General features: G+C 43.3%; 1 protein-coding gene across 2 annotated transcripts in view; it reads left to right on the top strand.

The window, feature by feature from the left end:
• Positions 1 to 17,289, top strand: part of ACVR1B (activin A receptor type 1B) — a 142,230-nt gene that overhangs the window by 83,372 nt on the left and 41,569 nt on the right. For both annotated transcript variants that reach the window (XM_033938064.1, XM_033938065.1), the window contains exons 4-7: positions 9,873 to 10,103; positions 10,888 to 11,055; positions 11,498 to 11,654; positions 13,206 to 13,330. In XM_033938064.1, the coding sequence (XP_033793955.1) occupies positions 9,873 to 10,103; positions 10,888 to 11,055; positions 11,498 to 11,654; positions 13,206 to 13,330 (681 nt within the window). The remainder of the gene's footprint in view (positions 1 to 9,872; positions 10,104 to 10,887; positions 11,056 to 11,497; positions 11,655 to 13,205; positions 13,331 to 17,289) is intronic.

The raw sequence follows: 17,289 nt of genomic DNA, 5'->3' as shown, positions 1-17,289 counted from the left end.
TCCTCAGTTCTTTACACGTGCATCTTTGAATTTGCACAGCGCTCTTTTCTCCTGTACTATTTATAGGTATATCGGGGTAATGTTTTTAATCATATAGGAGAGACATGTGTTTCTTTCCGGAGACTTGGGCATGGGGTCTCGGTCTCAGATTGGTATTCTTCTTCGCTTACCATGACCAAGAGTATGGGATTCTGTACAGTTTCTGGGATCCATATTGCTGACTCCACTGGGAACTTCGGCTTGCTTTCCCCTTCTTACGCTACAGCAGTCGCTTTTGTTCCGGTGGTTCCTGGTATCTCAGGGCTCCAATTATTTGGTATGTTCCTCCTGCATCGCTCTGTATGATTTGGTGGCTCAGCGCGATTTCTCTTTTCAAGGCATGCCTCGGTCTTTGCTGGACTAGCTCATGACCACCGACCATCCCGGGCTGTCGGATTGGGGGGCTCGGTGGCTTCCATCCTCAGCTCCAGGAGACTGGTCTTCAGAGGCGACTCAGTATTTGTTCATTCTTCTACTCTTGAGCAGGGTCAGGCTACCTTTCTGGAGCTTCAGATCATTCTTCCGGATTGCCGCTGAGGGTCCTTTTGGTCAGTATTAGGATGGGGGTATTTCTCTACAGCTTGGGCAGTAGGTGTTGTACTCAGTTGGCAGATGAAGTTGGTCTGCTTCAATGGGTAGACTCTCATCTTCGTCTTCTGTTGGCAGATCCTTTTATGGATCAGGATAAGAGTTTGGATAGACTTTCTCTCCGCGGAATCTGAGCATGGCCCATTTCTTGTATGTTAGTGTGTACGCTCTGGAAAGTGTGCATGTTAGTAATAGTGTAATCTTCTGCATCCTGGATATTGAGATTTGTGGCTCAGGCGTTCTAGCTCTTTTTATGGACGTGAGATCTCCTTGACCTAGACCTCATGGCCTCGTCTCTCAATTCTAAGCTTCCTAGCTTCTTCGGCGGGCCCAGAGAGTGGGAGTTAGAGGGGGTAGCTGCATGGCTCCTTTCTCGCCTCTGCCTTCTCTTTTTCAGTGTTTTCCGCTGGCTGATGATGGCTTGGATTTGCCATCTCGAGCTCGCTTTCCGGGCACAGTATTTGTAGAATCTCTGGATTGGTGGCGCCATCCTTACTATGCGGATTTGATGAGTCTTTCGACAGCCGGACTAAGAAGTTTCCTGGTATCTCCGGCTTTGCTCGCTTAGGGTCCGATCAACATGGATATTTGTACTACTTTAGTATTACGACCTAGTTTTTTGAAAAATCTTGGCTGACGTGTAAGGGTTATGCGAAGCAGGTTGTTTCTTCTCTTATCCAGGTGCTACGGACGTCTTCTCCTGTGGCTTCTGCTTCCTTTTAGAGGTTTTTCCTTTCTTGGGTGCTTCTTAACGTTTGAACTTTTTTGGCACAAGTGTATTGCCGAGGGCTTAGAGTTCAATTCCCTTCAGCTTCTAGTGCCATTCTTGGCTTGTTACAAGGGCTAGGTATATTGCTCTTCGCTTACTTCTCAGCTTCATGTAGTTCAGTTCCTAAACAGAGTGCAGTATATTCATGCACCTCTTAGAAAGCCCGGTTTGGAGTACAATCTTCATGTACTTCTTCTCAGTTTACCGAAGGCTTCATTTCATCCTTGTCTTTTGGGACTCTAAAGGGCTGTGCCGTTGAACATGGGGTTTCTTGTGGCCATGGCTTCAGCTCTGCAGTTTTCTATGTTGCAGGGGATTTCTTGTTCAACAGGGATTCCTATTTCTGATTTCCGAAATATGGGGTATCAGTTCGGATGGTACCAATATTTCTTTCTAGGGGGGTGTCATCCTTTCTTTTATGTCATGCTCGCTTTTCCTTCCTTCTTCCTGGGAGGAGAAATTGGGAGTAGTGCTTTTATTCACTGCATTTTTTGATACGTACGTAGCGTTCTCCGCGAGCTCGGTTTCTAACGACTTTTAGTTGTTTATATCTCCTTTTTGTATTCTTCAAGGGACGCCTCAAACGTATGGCGGCGTCCGAAGCCTCCATCGCTCAATGGGTCCAGTAGGACATTCTTTATGCTTGCTTGCTGGCAGGGAAGCGGGTGGCGAAAGAACTTCATGACCATTCCGCCGGAGCGATGGCTACTTTTTGGGCTCGGCCCAGAGGTCTTTTCCTTGGAGGAGATTTGTCTCGCGGCTAATTGGTCTTCCGAGAGTGCTTTCTCTCCGCATTTCTGCTTGGATGTGGGGGCACATGCGGTAGGGGCATTTTGTGCTTCGGTTGTTGCGGAGGCGGCGTTTGCTTCCCACCCAGATTGAGGATTGCTTTGCTACATCCCATTGGTCTCTGGATTCATCTGCTGCTGTTGCTAGGGAAGGAAAAATTATGTTCTTACCTGTTAATTTTCTTTCCCTTAGACGCAGCAGATGAATCCAGAGCCCCACCCTTTCTGGATATTGTCTCTTGGTTTTTTCTTTTGCAACTTTCGCAGTTTGTTATTATGGCAGGTTGTTTTCTGTATTATTGCATTTTGAGATTTGTTATGGGAAAGAAGTTTTTTACATGCTATGCCTATTGATGGTTACGGATGCTTGGGCAAGGAGCTATACTGGATAAACAGGAGGAGTACCAGCCAATAGGACCACCTGTTAATCAGTTTCTCTATCTCCGCCTGCTGGTAGATGTGAGCTATCCCATTGGTCTCTGGATTCATCTGCTGCGTCTAAGGGAAAGAAAATTAACAGGTAAGAACATAATTTTTCCTTAATCATATTACTTTACCTAATTTGAAATATTATTGTTGGATTATGTATTTGGAATTAGATGGAGATTAAAATTTTTTCATTAAATGTCAATGGTCTAAAGAAAATCCAACGTAGTCTGCAGTAAACAGCAGCAACCAGAAAACAACGAACAGACTGCAGATAATGTACAAGATGCAGGCGTTTATTAGTAAATGCAGTAACATATACAACCTTATAGCCAACCAAGGGACCCGAAACGGTCCGTGTTTCGGATAACACGCCTTCCTCAGGGGTCCATAGTGGTTAAGGTATAAAGCAAACTGCATAAAAGATAACAAACACACGCCAATCATGATCAAATGGGGTCAAGCAAGATTTTGGTATAGGTTAGGATTTATACGAATGATTCAGACATTGTATAGCTCCCCTGCTGCAAGATTGTATATTAATAATAATTTATCAGAGCGTTTTACTTTGCGGAGGGGGGTTAGGCAAGGCTGTCCATTATCTCCTTTGCTTTTTGATATTGTATTAGAACCCTTGTTATTAGCCATTCAACAAGCAAAGGAGATACAGGGTATTCCTCATACAGATTGGGAATACACAGTCTCTGCATATACAGATGATATACTGCTTTATTTGAGAAATCTAGAAATTACCATTCCATGTTTGCTAGAGTTGATAGAGAAATTTGGAAAATTTTCGGGGTATAAGAACATAAGAAACTGCCTCCGCTGAGTCAGACCAGAGGTCCATCGCGCCCAGCGGCCCGCTCCCACGGCGGCCCATCAGGCCCATTGCCTGAGCAGTGGACCTTGACTATTTTTATAACCTATCTCTACTCCTATCCCTATCCTTAATCCTTATCTGTACCCCTCAATTCCCTTGTTCTCTAGGGAACCTTCTTTGAAGCCATGTAACTTGTTCTGGCCTATCACAGCTTCTGGAAGTGCGTTCCACATATCCACCACCCTCTGGGTGAAAAAGTACTTCCTAGCGTTTGTTCTAAACCTGTCCCCTTTCAATTTCTCCGAGTGCCCCCTTGTACTTGTGCTTCCCCATAATCTGAAAAATCTGTCCCTGTCCACTTTTTCTATGCCCTTCAGGATCTTGAAGGTTTCTATCATGTCTCCTCTAAGTCTCCGCTTCTCAAGGGAGAATAGCCCCAGCTTTTTTAGCCTGTCAGTATATGAGAGGTTTTCCATACCCTTTATCAGTTTAGTTGCTCTTCTCTGGACTCCCTCGAGTACTGCCATGTCTTTCTTGAGGTGCGGTGACCAATACTGGACACAGTACTCCAGATGTGGGCGCACCATTGCGCGATAAAGTGGCAAGATGACTTCCTTCGTCTTGGCCGTGATGCCCTTCTTAATGATTCCAAGCATTTTGTTTGCTTTCCTTGAGGCTGTGGCGCATTGTGCCGATGCCTTCAGTGTTGTGTCCACTATTACTCCCAGGTCTCTTTCAAGGTTACTTACCCCCAGCAGTGATCCCCCCATTTTGTAGCTGAACATCGGGTTCTTTTTTCCTACATGCATGACCTTACACTTCCCTATGTTAAAGCTCATTTGTCACTTTTTGGCCCACTCTTCCAGTGTCGTCAGATCCTTTTGGAGATTTTCACAGTCTTCCGTTGTTTCAACCCTGCTGTATAGTTTGGTGTTGTCTGCAAATTTAATGACCTCACATTTTGTTCCCGCCTCCAGGTCATTTATAAATATACTAGTGTTTAAGCCCGTTACATTAACGGGTGCTAGAATATATGTCTGTCTGTCTGTCTTTCTTTCTGTGTCTCTCCCTGCCCCTGTCTCTTTCTTCCTTTCTTTCTGTCTCTCTCCCTGCCCCTGTCTCTTTCTTTCTTTCTGTCTCTTTCCTTCCCTCTGTCGGTCTTTTTTTCTGTCTGTCTCTCTCCATCTGGCCCCCTGTCTGTCTGTCTTTCTTTCTTTCTGTCTCTCTCCCTGCCCACTGTCTTTAGTTCTTGTGCGCTGTCTGGCTTTATCTCTCCATGGCCACCTGCCTGCCTTTCTTTGTCTTTCTCTATGGCCCCCTTCTATATCCTCCCCAAAGCAAATAAAGATTGCTCCCTGCCCCCAGCACACCCCTCTCCTCAAAGCAAAGCAAGTTCACTCCCTGGCCCCCTTTCGCTACTGAAAAGGAAACTTTAAAATAATCCATTTAAAATGATCAGATACTTGGAAACTGCAAAGAAAAGACTTAAGTAAAGTTCTGGATTTTTAAATCATAATAAAAGTCATAAAATTCTGCAGCTTCCCTGCTTTCTATCTTGAAAGTTGTTTAATGATAGAGAAATTGATAGAGAGAGAGATTTCTGCAGCTTCTCTGCTTTCTATCTCTCCCTTCCTCTCTCCACCTTTTCCCCTTCACACTTTCACTGAAATAACCTGAGTTACAGCTTCGGGAGTGGCATGCAGGCTACTTGCTAGGGGATCGGCCATTTTTGCTGCATCGGATCCGTTGATTTGGCCGGCCGACTTAGGCCTGTGAGCGTCATTGGCCTGGAGGAGCCGGTCGGGGCGGGACTTCCGTGCTGGTCGGCTGCGTGTGAGTTTAGGGGTATGGGTGATTAGTGAACATACCCGCACATCCCTGAACCTACCCAGAGACTCCCCGCACGGGAGGAATCGCCGCCATCACCACCCCCCTGAGCTGCCACTACTGCTGCATCCGTCGCCGGGCCCCGCTCCCCACGCTGCGCACCTAGGCCGTTGAGGAGGTGGCGGCGGCAACGGCAACAACAGTGGATTCCGGGAGCAGCGGCTGCCTTCCCCGCCTCCCTCACCGCCCGACTGCAGAGGCGAGATTGAGGAGCCGTCACCGACAGCCAGACTGTGAGTGCGCGGTCTGGCTAGCTCCTTTACCAAAGCCCTTCCAGCAGCAGCCCCTCTCGCATCCGTCCCCGCGTTGCAAGCCTCTCCGAAGGCCGGCTCCCACGAAAATGCTGCCCCTCTGTCCAAAGCTGCGGCCGGACGCAAGAGGAGCCGCCACCACGAAAACCCCCAGCAAGGGAGCCATTCAGAGTGCGGGGCCGTTGCAAACAGCTGGGTTCTTCGGCTTCCCCTATTATCTCCACCGCCGTAGTCTCTTTTTTAATCTGGGGTAACCGCCATGCAGAAAATGCCATTGCTGGAGAGCAGGGAGTGCCGCGTTTTAAAATTTCTCTGCCTCGCGTGTGGCCGTAGTAAGCACACTGTTGCCGGCCACGGACCTATGGATCATGGAAGCACGCAAATAGGAGTGCGCATGCGCGAGTTAGCCTTTTATTATATAGGATTGAAAAGGAGCGGTCCCAACACCGACCCCTGCGGCACCCCGCTCGTGACTCATTTCCAATCTGAAAAGTGACCCTTCACTCCAACCCTCTGTTTTCTGAAAGGTCACTATTCAGATTGGAAATGGGTCACGAGCGGGGTGCCGGAGGGGTCGGTGTTGGGACCGCTCCTTTTCAATATATTTATAAATGACCTGGAGGCGGGAACAAAATGCGAGATCATTAAATTTGCAGACGACACCAAACTATACAGCAGGGTTGAAACAACGGAAGACTGCGAAAATCTCCAAAAGGATCTGACGACACTGGAAGAGTGGGCCAAAAAGTGGCAAATGAGCTTTAACATAGGGAAGTGTAAGGTCATGCATGTAGGAAAAAAGAACCCGATGTTCAGCTACAAAATGGGGGGATCACTGCTGGGGGTAAGTAACCTTGAAAGAGACCTGGGAGTAATGGTGGACACAACACTGAAGGCATTGGCACAATGCGCCACAGCCTCAAGGAAAGCAAACAAAATGCTTGGAATCATTAAGATAAATTGGAGCAAGTCAGAAATTCTTCCACTTAATGTGCATTGTACTAAAGGCTTATTTGATTCATTCTCATTTGTATGGAAAGAAGATGGATTAAAATATTTAGGTATTAGGATTAAAAATACACTGGAAGACACAATGTAGGATAATGAAAAATTTTTTATTAAAAAAGTAACAGATGTGTGAGCAATAGAATCCTTTACATCTTTCTTGGTGGGGGAGAGTCCAAACTATTAAAATGATGATATTGCCTGTGGTATGTTATCAAATGAGTATGATACCAGTTTTTTTTTCAAGGGTCCTTTTATAAAAAGTTAAATGGTATTCTTACAAAATTTGTTTGGCTGGGTAAAATACTAGAATTGCTTTAGTATCTTTACAAAAACCAATTGCGGAGGGTGGGGTAAATTTTCCAAACTTTTATAGGTATCATCAAGCCTATATTTTACGCCAGGGTATGTATTAGGTATCCCAGAGCTCATGGAAAACATATTGATTGTATTTGGAATGGCGACTCATGTTTCCTTTTTTTTTAAATTCTTTATTCATTTTTGCATGTTACAACAAGTGTAGCAGTTAAACTCATATGAACTTAAAGATACACACTTGATTAACTCTCATATATCATTAAGTATAACATTTCATTACAAATTAATATTCTGTAATATTTTAAATATTATATAAGAAATCTAATATATAAATTATTCTTATTGAATAGAATAACTTCCCCTCCCCTCCCTCCCTACCCAATAATACATAGAAGTATCATTATTATGAAACTATTCAAATAATCATGTATTATGAAATAACAACAAGTAAAGCCCACCCATTTCCCCCCTAATCAAGTATCTTATCATGGGAAAAGTTAATCATTCATTACAAAAATATGTTAATGGTCCCCAGATTTTCTGAAATTTACTAAAATAACCTTTTTGTGTTGCTATTGTGAGTTCCATTTTGTATATATGACATACAGAATTCCACCAGAAATTGTAATTTAACCTGTCATACTTTTTCCAATTGTATGTTATTTGCTGTATTGCTACTCCAGTCAAAATAAATAAAAGTTTGTTGTTATTTGACGAAATTTGACTCCTTGCTCTCATAGTAGTTCCAAATAAAATAGTATCATATGTCAAGGCGACTCATATTTCCTATAAATTTATCTCATGTTCTCAGTGTCAAGATGCCTAGAAAATATAAAGAGAACAGAATATTGATGGATACATGGAAAACGTTGCGTTATGTTAGTAATTTAACTCCTAACCCAATACACAAATCAACAAATCAATCTTTATGGCTAAACTCCAATATTCAAATTGGCGGATTTAAAATTGTATGGAAGCATTGGATTATTGCAGGTATACGGATTTTAGGTGATGTTATTTTAAATGGTAAACTGCTTGATTTTTCACAGTTGCAACATAAATATGGTCTTAACGAATCACAAAGCTTTAAATGGTTGCAGCTGAAGCAGGCTATTCAGGAGGGGTTCCCTGAATGGAAAAACCTTAATCAATATAGTCTGGAAATCTTATGCTTTCAGGCAGATTTCTTGGGACACCAGGCCGCTCAGTGATATAAATTGTGCCCGCTCTAGACTCTGGGGATTGCTTTGGTACGTCGCTATTGTTTCAGGACCACTAGACACATTGTACTAGAAAAAAGGGTTATGTTCTTACCTTGGTAATCTTTCTTATAGATATGTCTAGTGTTCCTGAAGCTCTGCCCTGTGAATGGATTTTGCCTGCCTTAAGATCAGTCTGGATTTGAAGAATTCTCTGTCTCGGATCTGAGAGGAGAAAAAAAAAGAGAAATAATGCATTGGAAAATCCTCAAGACCATGCAGACTGGTTTAAGTCTCTGCTACAAGCTCTCTACATGAGTAGTGCTGGTTTCACAAGTTTTGAATGTTATTACTTTACATTAGTGATTTCTATTCCGCCAATGCCTTGTGGTTTAAGGCAGATTACATCAAAGTTATCAAGAATTACATTAAAAGTTTGCAGGAATAACATAAGCGATGTCATAATATTTACTTAAGAAGTACCAAAGAGTTGTCGAGATCTTAAGGTGATAAATGTTGGGTAAATTAGAAGCATTTTAGATTTTGTTGGGTAGTTAGAAGCACATTGGAGTGTATTAAGGATATAGAGAGGGTTGGAGGGGATTGGGTAGGGACTGGTCGTGCTAGATGGGTTTTATGTATTTTTTGAAGAGTATGGTTTTAATATCTTTCTTGAAGGTTTTTTAGTCTGTGGTTGATGATAACAGAATGGTGATTTGTTTGTCCAGTTTAGCTGCTTTGTAGGCTATTAGGTTGTCATATAGTTTTTTTCATTTGACATTTTTGGATGATGGGTGTATGAATAGTGAGTGGGTTCTCCTGTGCCTGGTTGAAGAGGATTGAGTTAGTCGGTTATTCCAGTAGTTTGGACTTTCTCCGTTAATAGCCTTGAAAAGTAGGCAGTAGAATTTGAAGTGTACTCTTGCTTGTATTGGAAGCCAGTGTGAGTCATGGTATGACTGTGATATGGTCATATTTTTTCAGTGAGTAGACGAGTCTCAGGGCTGTATTTTGTATTGTTTGTAATTGTTTTATCATGGTCGCTGGGCATGGGAGGTATAGTATGTTGAAGTAGTCTATTAGTCCAAGAATAAGAGATTGTACTAAAAGTAGGAATTGCTTCCTGTCGAAGAATTTTCGGACTTGTCTTAGATTTCTCATGGTCACGAACGATGCTTTTATTACGTTGTTGATTTGTGGTTGCATGGTACAGCCTCTGTCAATTATTACACCCAGAAGTTTTAGTGTGGGTTGAATTGGGTATGAGATCGAGCTTATTACTAGATTTGTTAAGGTTGGAGTTTTGTTGTTTCTAGGAGGATGAAGTTTGTTTTGTCAGGGTTAAGTTTTAATTTGTGCTCTGTCATCCATGTTGCTACTGTTATCCATGTTGCTACTATTATAATGTTGGCTACTATGTTACAGTGCAGAACAGAATTGTAGTGTCAGGGATTCCTCCCCGTTTCCCTCCTTCCAGTTATACTTTGATTGCTTTTGTACAAACGGAGGGGGCAGGAGGTGGAATTGAAAATATGATTAACAATTTTCTCTAAGCAACTTGCGAGTTGAGATACAGAACCCTATCGTTTCAGGACCACTAGACACATCTACAAGAAAAAAGATTACGTACATTTTGCATGGATTTTCTTCTAATCATTAATGTTGTTTTCATTTAGTTATATTGTTGTCAGACATTTCAAATATAATTATATTCCCATATAGATATTGAAATCGTAAAGCTATTTTAGCCCTAAATTTCAGATCTAAATTATTTTTCAGGATTGCCCCTCTTTGTTCAGAGAACTGTAGCAAGAACCATTGTCCTGCAAGAGATTATTGGCAAGGGGCGCTTTGGAGAGGTGTGGCGTGGCCGATGGCGAGGAGGTGATGTGGCAGTGAAGATATTCTCTTCGCGTGAGGAACGCTCTTGGTTTAGGGAAGCAGAGATTTATCAGACAGTCATGTTACGGCATGAAAATATTCTGGGATTCATTGCAGCAGATAATAAAGGTAAAAATGCCTACTTTGTGTTGCTTTGCTTATGGTAAGAATTTTGTTATCCTGTACAATCTTTTATTTAAGAATCAATTTGTGCTAAAGTTTTACAAAATTTGCCCTTTTCTTTGTGAAGCAGGGGTGTCTTTATCTTTACAACTGACTTTACTCATAAGTCAATTTTCAGTCCAGGGTTAAGTTCATTGACCTACTGTATGGTGAACTTATTACTCCCTCTGGGGGATTTGTACCACTGGGCACACCTTTCCTTCAGCACTGCTGCTAAGTGGAACCCTATTTGTCTGCTATACAACAGCTATAGCATTTGTCTGTGGCACTTGAGCAGGGAACATCTTTTGCCTAGGATTTAACAAAAACCATTTACTAGACAAGTAGATTTTCATATTTTCATGATAAGTATCATCTTTGGCTTCCTGTTGTAGCCCAACAGCAAATTAGAACTTCAGGCAGTGTCTGGAGGGAAGACAGTCACATTTTCAACCTTTGTTGGACCCTGAGAGACAGCAACTGGGTAGGAAGGAAAGAAGAGAGGCTTGCTGAGGTTGATAATACATAGAACGTGAGAGGGGTGGTATGTACTCAGCTGGGAAGAAACGCGCACACCATGTACAGTTACTGAGGGGAGGGAAATATGGAAAGAGTGTACCTGCTCAATGCACTTGTTCCCTGGCAAGGAGGTCTTGGAGGAATTTTTGATTCTCTGCCTTTACTCTTTGTATTCAAAAGTAGCTCTTTGATCATTGTCTGCTGTTAACCTCATGTGTGTCTTTTGCTGCAGATAATGGTACCTGGACTCAACTGTGGCTTGTCTCTGATTATCATGAGCATGGCTCACTTTTTGATTACCTCAATCGGTACACTGTAGCTATTGAGGGGATGATTAAACTAGCCTTATCTGCAGCCAGTGGGCTTGCACACCTGCATATGGAGATTGTTGGTACTCAAGGTAAGAAGGAACTATGAGGTTAACAATGATTTGAATACATTTTATGGTGGTCTTTAGATTTGTGGATTTTAAAAGCCACCTTCTTCCATCTTTACATCTTCAAGTGAAAATTGGCTAAGAGACTTCCATATATGGGATCATAAGACTGTCCTGATAATTTTTAGAACTGCTTTCATAGGATTTAATGTCTGGATAAAGCTGGCTTGTAACTATCACAATATTGTCAGGTTTCTGGAAGCTATAAATGAGCCTTGTGTTAATCTATGTAAATTAAGGGATGAGATGAAATGACTATATCAGTGATTAAATATATTGCCTAAATATTAGTATGCTTAATTCCATTCTAATACCTTTATCAATTTGTCATCATTCATACCTAACACTACTGGGAAAAAATCTCACAGCATAAAATCCCAAGCAATCAATTGATGGTCTCTTACAGGAAAACCTGGAATTGCACACAGAGATCTGAAATCTAAGAACATCCTAGTGAAGAAGAATGGCACGTGTGCTATTGCTGACCTTGGACTTGCTGTGCGTCATGATTCTGTCACAGACACTATTGATATTGCGCCAAATCAAAGGGTTGGAACTAAACGGTACGCAGGATACTTCTAGCAGGGAATCACAGTATGCAAATGAAATTCAAACTTTGGTCTAGTTTGCACCAAAAACCTATTCTGGCATGCCCCTGCCTCCTTTTCTGGCAGACTAACGGCCTCTTTTACAAAGCTGCGCTAGCGGCTCCGAAGACCATAGAGAATTAGAGGGCTTCGGGGCTGTTTCTGTGCGGCTTTGTAAAAGAGGCCATAAGTGCCAAATGGCAGTGCATCTCCAGCTTTGGGGGGTTTTGTGAATTTTACAGTTATACTAAGGAAGAGCTCAAAAAATGAAATACTTATTAGAGTTTTGATCACAGAGTAAAGACAAACAAAGAAAAATCAGAACCATGGTCCAACCCCTGTGGTGTACCCCAAGGATCGCCATTATCCCCAACACTCTTCAATCTTTACATTGCATCCCTCGACACCTGCCTAGACAAAATAGGCTTAACCTCCTATAGCTATGTAGACGACATCACCATTCTCCTTCCTTTTGATCAGCCAATGCCCACCATGACAGACACACTACACAGAACTCTAGAAACAGTGGCAACTTGGATGAAAGACCACAAACTAAAACTGAACCCAGACAAAACAAAATTCATACTTCTTGAAAAAAATAAACCCCCAACCATAACATACCTAGTAATAAACTCAATCACATACCCCATTCAACCCACTCTTAAACTTCTGGGAATGACGATAGACAGATGCAACCACAAATAAACAAAACAATACAGAAATCACGGTCATGAGAAACCTAAGACAAGTTTGAAAATTATTCGACAGAAAACAATTCCAGCTCATGGTCCAGTCCCTAGTCCTAGGTCTCCTTGACTACTGCAGCATCCTATATCTTCCCTGCAATGATGATAAAACAACTACAAACAGTACAAAACACAGCCCTGAGATTAATCTATCCACTAAGAAAACACGACCACATCACCGAGGCATACCTCGACTCACACTGGCTCCCAATTCAAGCAAGAATACTATTTAAATTCTACTGTCTATTCTTTAAATCCATAAATGGTGACAGCCCAGCCTACTTGAACAACCGCCTAATCCAAACTACCACCACAACCAGACACAGGAGAACCCAGACACCATTCACATACCCTCCAATCAGAGACATCAAATGGAAAAAACTGTATGATTGCCTTCTAGCCACACAGGCAGCAAACATAGACCACCAACTCTCCAATCTACTAATCGCGACCCCAGAATACAAAACTTTCAGAAAAGAAATAAAAACCCTGCTATTCAAGAAATCCATGAAGACTAACTAACACCATATGAAACATTTCAATCCTCTGAAGCAACCTGTTCTACTCTGTAACACCTCTGGGCATGTCCAGAAAACCTCTTCTGTAATCCACCTTGAACCGCAAGGTAATGGTGGAATACAAATCACTAATGTAATGAATTTATTACTATGGTACATTGGCAATAAGGGACAAAGACTTTCTCCCTACTGCCTGTAAGTATAGATCTTCAGAGTTACTTTCTAGGAAAGAAGCTCATTTTTTTTTTCTTTCTCCAATTCAGGTACATGGCTCCTGAAGTCTTAGATGAGACAATTAATATGAAGCACTTTGATTCCTTCAAGTGTGCAGACATCTATGCACTGGGACTGGTTTATTGGGAGATTGCTCGCCGTTGCAGTGCAGGAGGTGGGTTTATATTTACTACATCACCATCCCCCCAAAAAAATGTATTCCGTAGCATCCAGCTGTACCATTCTGTACAATTGGGTTGTATCCTTTTCCTACCAGCAGATGGCATCACCCATTTAAAGGCTGGCACGCTATGGAAAATTCTAGTATTTTCTCTACATCTAGCAGATGGTAGGCTATGTGGGTTGGCACACCTAGTCCCTGGCCTAGCTTCCAGCTGTGCAAGCTAAGACTGCACTGCCTGATAGAGCCTAATAGCCTTGCTCCCTGGTTTCCAGTTAACAGTCCTGGTAGAATTCAGAGCTCATCTCTGCAACCCCCAGTCATTGTCCATAAGCAATAAATTGGTGAGGGGCTTGTCTCAGTCTCCATGGAACCCTTGCTGCAGGAGAATGGGTCCTCATCCTCTCACACCTTTTTGCCCACCCTCCGGGCTCGCTGAAGCTTTAGATAATCCCTAGGAAGTCTTTAATTAAATCCAGCTGGACTTCCTGGTCTAATGTCATTCCTTTGTTAAGGAAATAAAGCTAGTTCAAGAAAAAAAATCAAAGCAAACAACTTGGGGAGGGGGGTAAAAGATAAAAGGGAACCCACACCTGAGAGCCAGGCGGGGGGCAACAGAAGCCTAGTGAATCCCAGGCTTCATTTGGCTTCTGGTTCATAGCACAGGCCCATGCACACTAGCCATGTAGTGGGACATACTAGCAGTGGCGTACCAAGGGGGGGGGGGTGCGGTCCGCCCCGGGTGCAGCCTTAGGGGGGGTGCACAGCCAGACAGGTCCGGAAAATCCCTGGGTTGTGATGGCACTGAGCAGCATCGGCGCCTCCCCCCCCCCCCCCGCGACGGCACTCAGCGGCATCGGCGCCCCGCGACAGCACTCAAGTTCTGCCTCCTTCTCCTGGCATCAGCAGAACTTCAGATTGGCAAAAGGTGCTCAGTCAAAAGCTTCCCCTGACTCAGCTTCCTGTTTCCGCCCAGGCAGTTCAGTCAGGGGAAGCTTTTGACTGAGCACCTGTTGCCGATCTGAAGTTCTGCTGATGCCGTGAGAAGGAGGCCGAACTTGAGTGCTGGGGGGCGCTGATGCCGCTGAGTGCCGTCGTGGGGGAGGGGAGGCGCCGATGCCGCTCAGTGCCATCGCAGCCCAGGAATTTTCCGGACCTGTCCGGCTGTGCACCCCCCCTAAGGCTGCACCTGGAGCGGACCTCCCCCCCCCCCTTGGTACACCACTGCTAGCATGTCGCGGGGCAGGGGGGCGCCGATGCCGCTGAGTGCCATCATGGAGGGGGGGGCGCCGATGCCTCTGAGTGCTGTGGGGGGGGGGGCCTTGCCGATCTTGTTGCCAAAATCGGAAAGGTGAGGGAGAAAGATGGGCCTGTGGTGGATGGAGAGATTGAGAGAAGGGGACAGATGATGGAAGTGGGGGAAAGAGAGAGAAGGGGCAGATGATGGAAGTGGGGAGAAGGGGCAGATGATGGAATTGGGGAGAAAGAAGAGGGCAGATGATGGAAGGAGGGGGGAAGAGAGAGAAGGGGCAGATGATGGAAGTGGAGAGAAGGGGGAGAAAGAAGAGGTCAGATGATGGAAGTGGGGGGAAAGAGAGAGGAGGGGCAGATGATGGAAGTGGAGAGAAGGGGGAGAGAGAAGAGGGCAGATGATAGAAGTGGGGAGAAGGGCCAGATGATGTAAGTGGGGAGAGAGAAGAGGGCAGATGATGGAAGTGGAGAGAAGGGAGAGAGAGAGAAGAGGGCAGAGGATGGAAGGAGGGGATAAATAAAAGAAGGGCACATGATGGGGGAAAAGGATTGAGTTATGGAAATACTGGAGGGGGTGAGGGAAAGAGGTGACGAGCTGTAGGTAGACAGTAAAAAAGGAAATTGATGAGAGGGTAATAAGAACGTAATTTAGATGGATACAGAAAATAAATTGAAAAGGAAAATGAGGGAAGAAAGGGATTGCAGAAGAGAGGTGTGGGAGAGGGGAGGAGAGAGATGCCAGATCAAAGGGGGTGAAAGGAGAGATGGAAGGGGGAGGCATACAGTTTCTAGAAGGGGCATAGAAGGAGAGAAGATGCCATATAGGGGCAAAGAGATGGCAGACAGTGGATGGATGGAAGAGAGTAACAAGAAGATGAGGAAAGCAGAAACCAGAGAAGACAAAGGTAGAACAAAAATTTTCTATTTATTTGTTGCTTTAGGACACATGTGTCAGTCACTGTTTCTATGGTGTTGCATTATATGCAGAGTCCAGCTTCTTGCTGGTTCAATTTAACCTTTGTCTATGTATTTCTATTTTATCCCCCCTTTTCCAAAACTGTGGAGCGTATTTTAGCGCCAGCCGTGGTGGTAGCAGCTCTGATGCTCAGAATTCTATGAGCGTCAGAGCTATTACCACCGTGGCTAAAATCCACACTACAGTTTTGTAAAAGAGGGAGGAGTTAGCTTGTGATGACATATTCCATACTAGGCGAAGGTATTTTCTGTGTTCTGTGTGTTCGAAAGACATGGTTTTCTGTTAGGATTGACGGTGTAGGATTGATCTGTACTAGTCTGGCTTGTTTAGTTTTACAATGGGTGTATTGATGTTGTACTGCTCACTCCATATGTAAGATGCTGCCTTTTCCTAGGTACTCATGTGTGACGTGTGGCTTGTTACTAAAAATCATGTTTTTTGTACAGATGGGGGGGAGTGCCCAAAAAATGATGGGCCCCGGGTGTCACATATGCTAGGTACGCCACTGCATACTAGGAGACTATATATTTTTCCCCAATTGACAGCTGAGGCTGCTCCTGCTTCAATGTCTGGACCCATGGTCCTGATGCCATTTGGGTCTGTTTTAGATCCTGCTGCAGTTTTGCTGCAGCAGAACCAATCCTAGCACCTACCTGAGAGATTTGCATATAATGGAAGTGACAGGCATGCAAATCTGCTCCATGCATATTCATTAGGGCTATCCCGAAAACCCGAGTGGCCTGGTGGTCTTCCAGGACAGGGTTGGGAACCACTGGTCTAAGGTTCTGGGTCTGTCTTCAGGCCTTGTAGTCGCCAAAGACCTTTACAAAAATTGCAACTCACAAACAGCAGTATATATAACTGGGAGGAAAAGGGTTCTCAGGAACCATAATACAGCACCTAATGACTTATAGTGCTTGTGATGACTGGTCCAATGTTCGTTCACTGATCCACAAAAAATCTCACATATTCAACAAACACACATGTATATGCTATATTTTTTTTTCCTCTTTATTCATTTTTAATCTCTCAACAAGTGTACAAATTAAACCATACCTATACATGAAAACATCACTTGTATATCTGAGAAGAATAACAACAAAAGGTATATATATAACCCTATACCCCACCCCCATCTCCATTGTTATATTACATGCAATAAATACCCCATCCCCCTCTTTATTATTTATGGTGTCCCTTCCAATAAAATAAAGTAAAGTAAATGGTGTCTAATCATCACAAAAAGATGTCATTGGCCCCCATATTTTAATAAATGTCTTATAACTGCCATTCTGTACAGCTAATGATCTTTCCATTTTGAACATATGACATAATGAGTTCCACCAAAAGTTGAAATTAAGCCTACTGCAATCCTTCCAATTATTGGTGATATGTTGAATAGCGATTCCGGTCATGATTAATAAAAGTTTATTGTTAACTGATGATATCTGACTCTTTTTTTTGTCATAGCTGTTCCAAATAGAATCGTATCATAGTGCTACATGATTTTCCAGTAAACAGTTTACTTGATCCCAGATAGACTTCCAAAAGGCTAAAATATAGGGACAATAAAATAAAAGATGATCTAAAGTCCCTATGTTAAGATTACAATGCCAGCATCTAGTTGACTTTGAACTATTCAACTTCTGTAACCTAACTGGGGTCCAAAATGCTCTATGCAATAAAAAAATCTATGTTTGTCTCATAGATGCAGACCTTGTACATC

Source organism: Geotrypetes seraphini, chromosome 3, assembly GCF_902459505.1.
Source record: "Geotrypetes seraphini chromosome 3, aGeoSer1.1, whole genome shotgun sequence".
Lineage (NCBI taxonomy): Eukaryota > Metazoa > Chordata > Amphibia > Gymnophiona > Dermophiidae > Geotrypetes > Geotrypetes seraphini.
The sequence above is the reverse complement of the archived record's forward strand: the minus strand, read 5'-3'. Positions and strand labels throughout refer to the sequence as shown.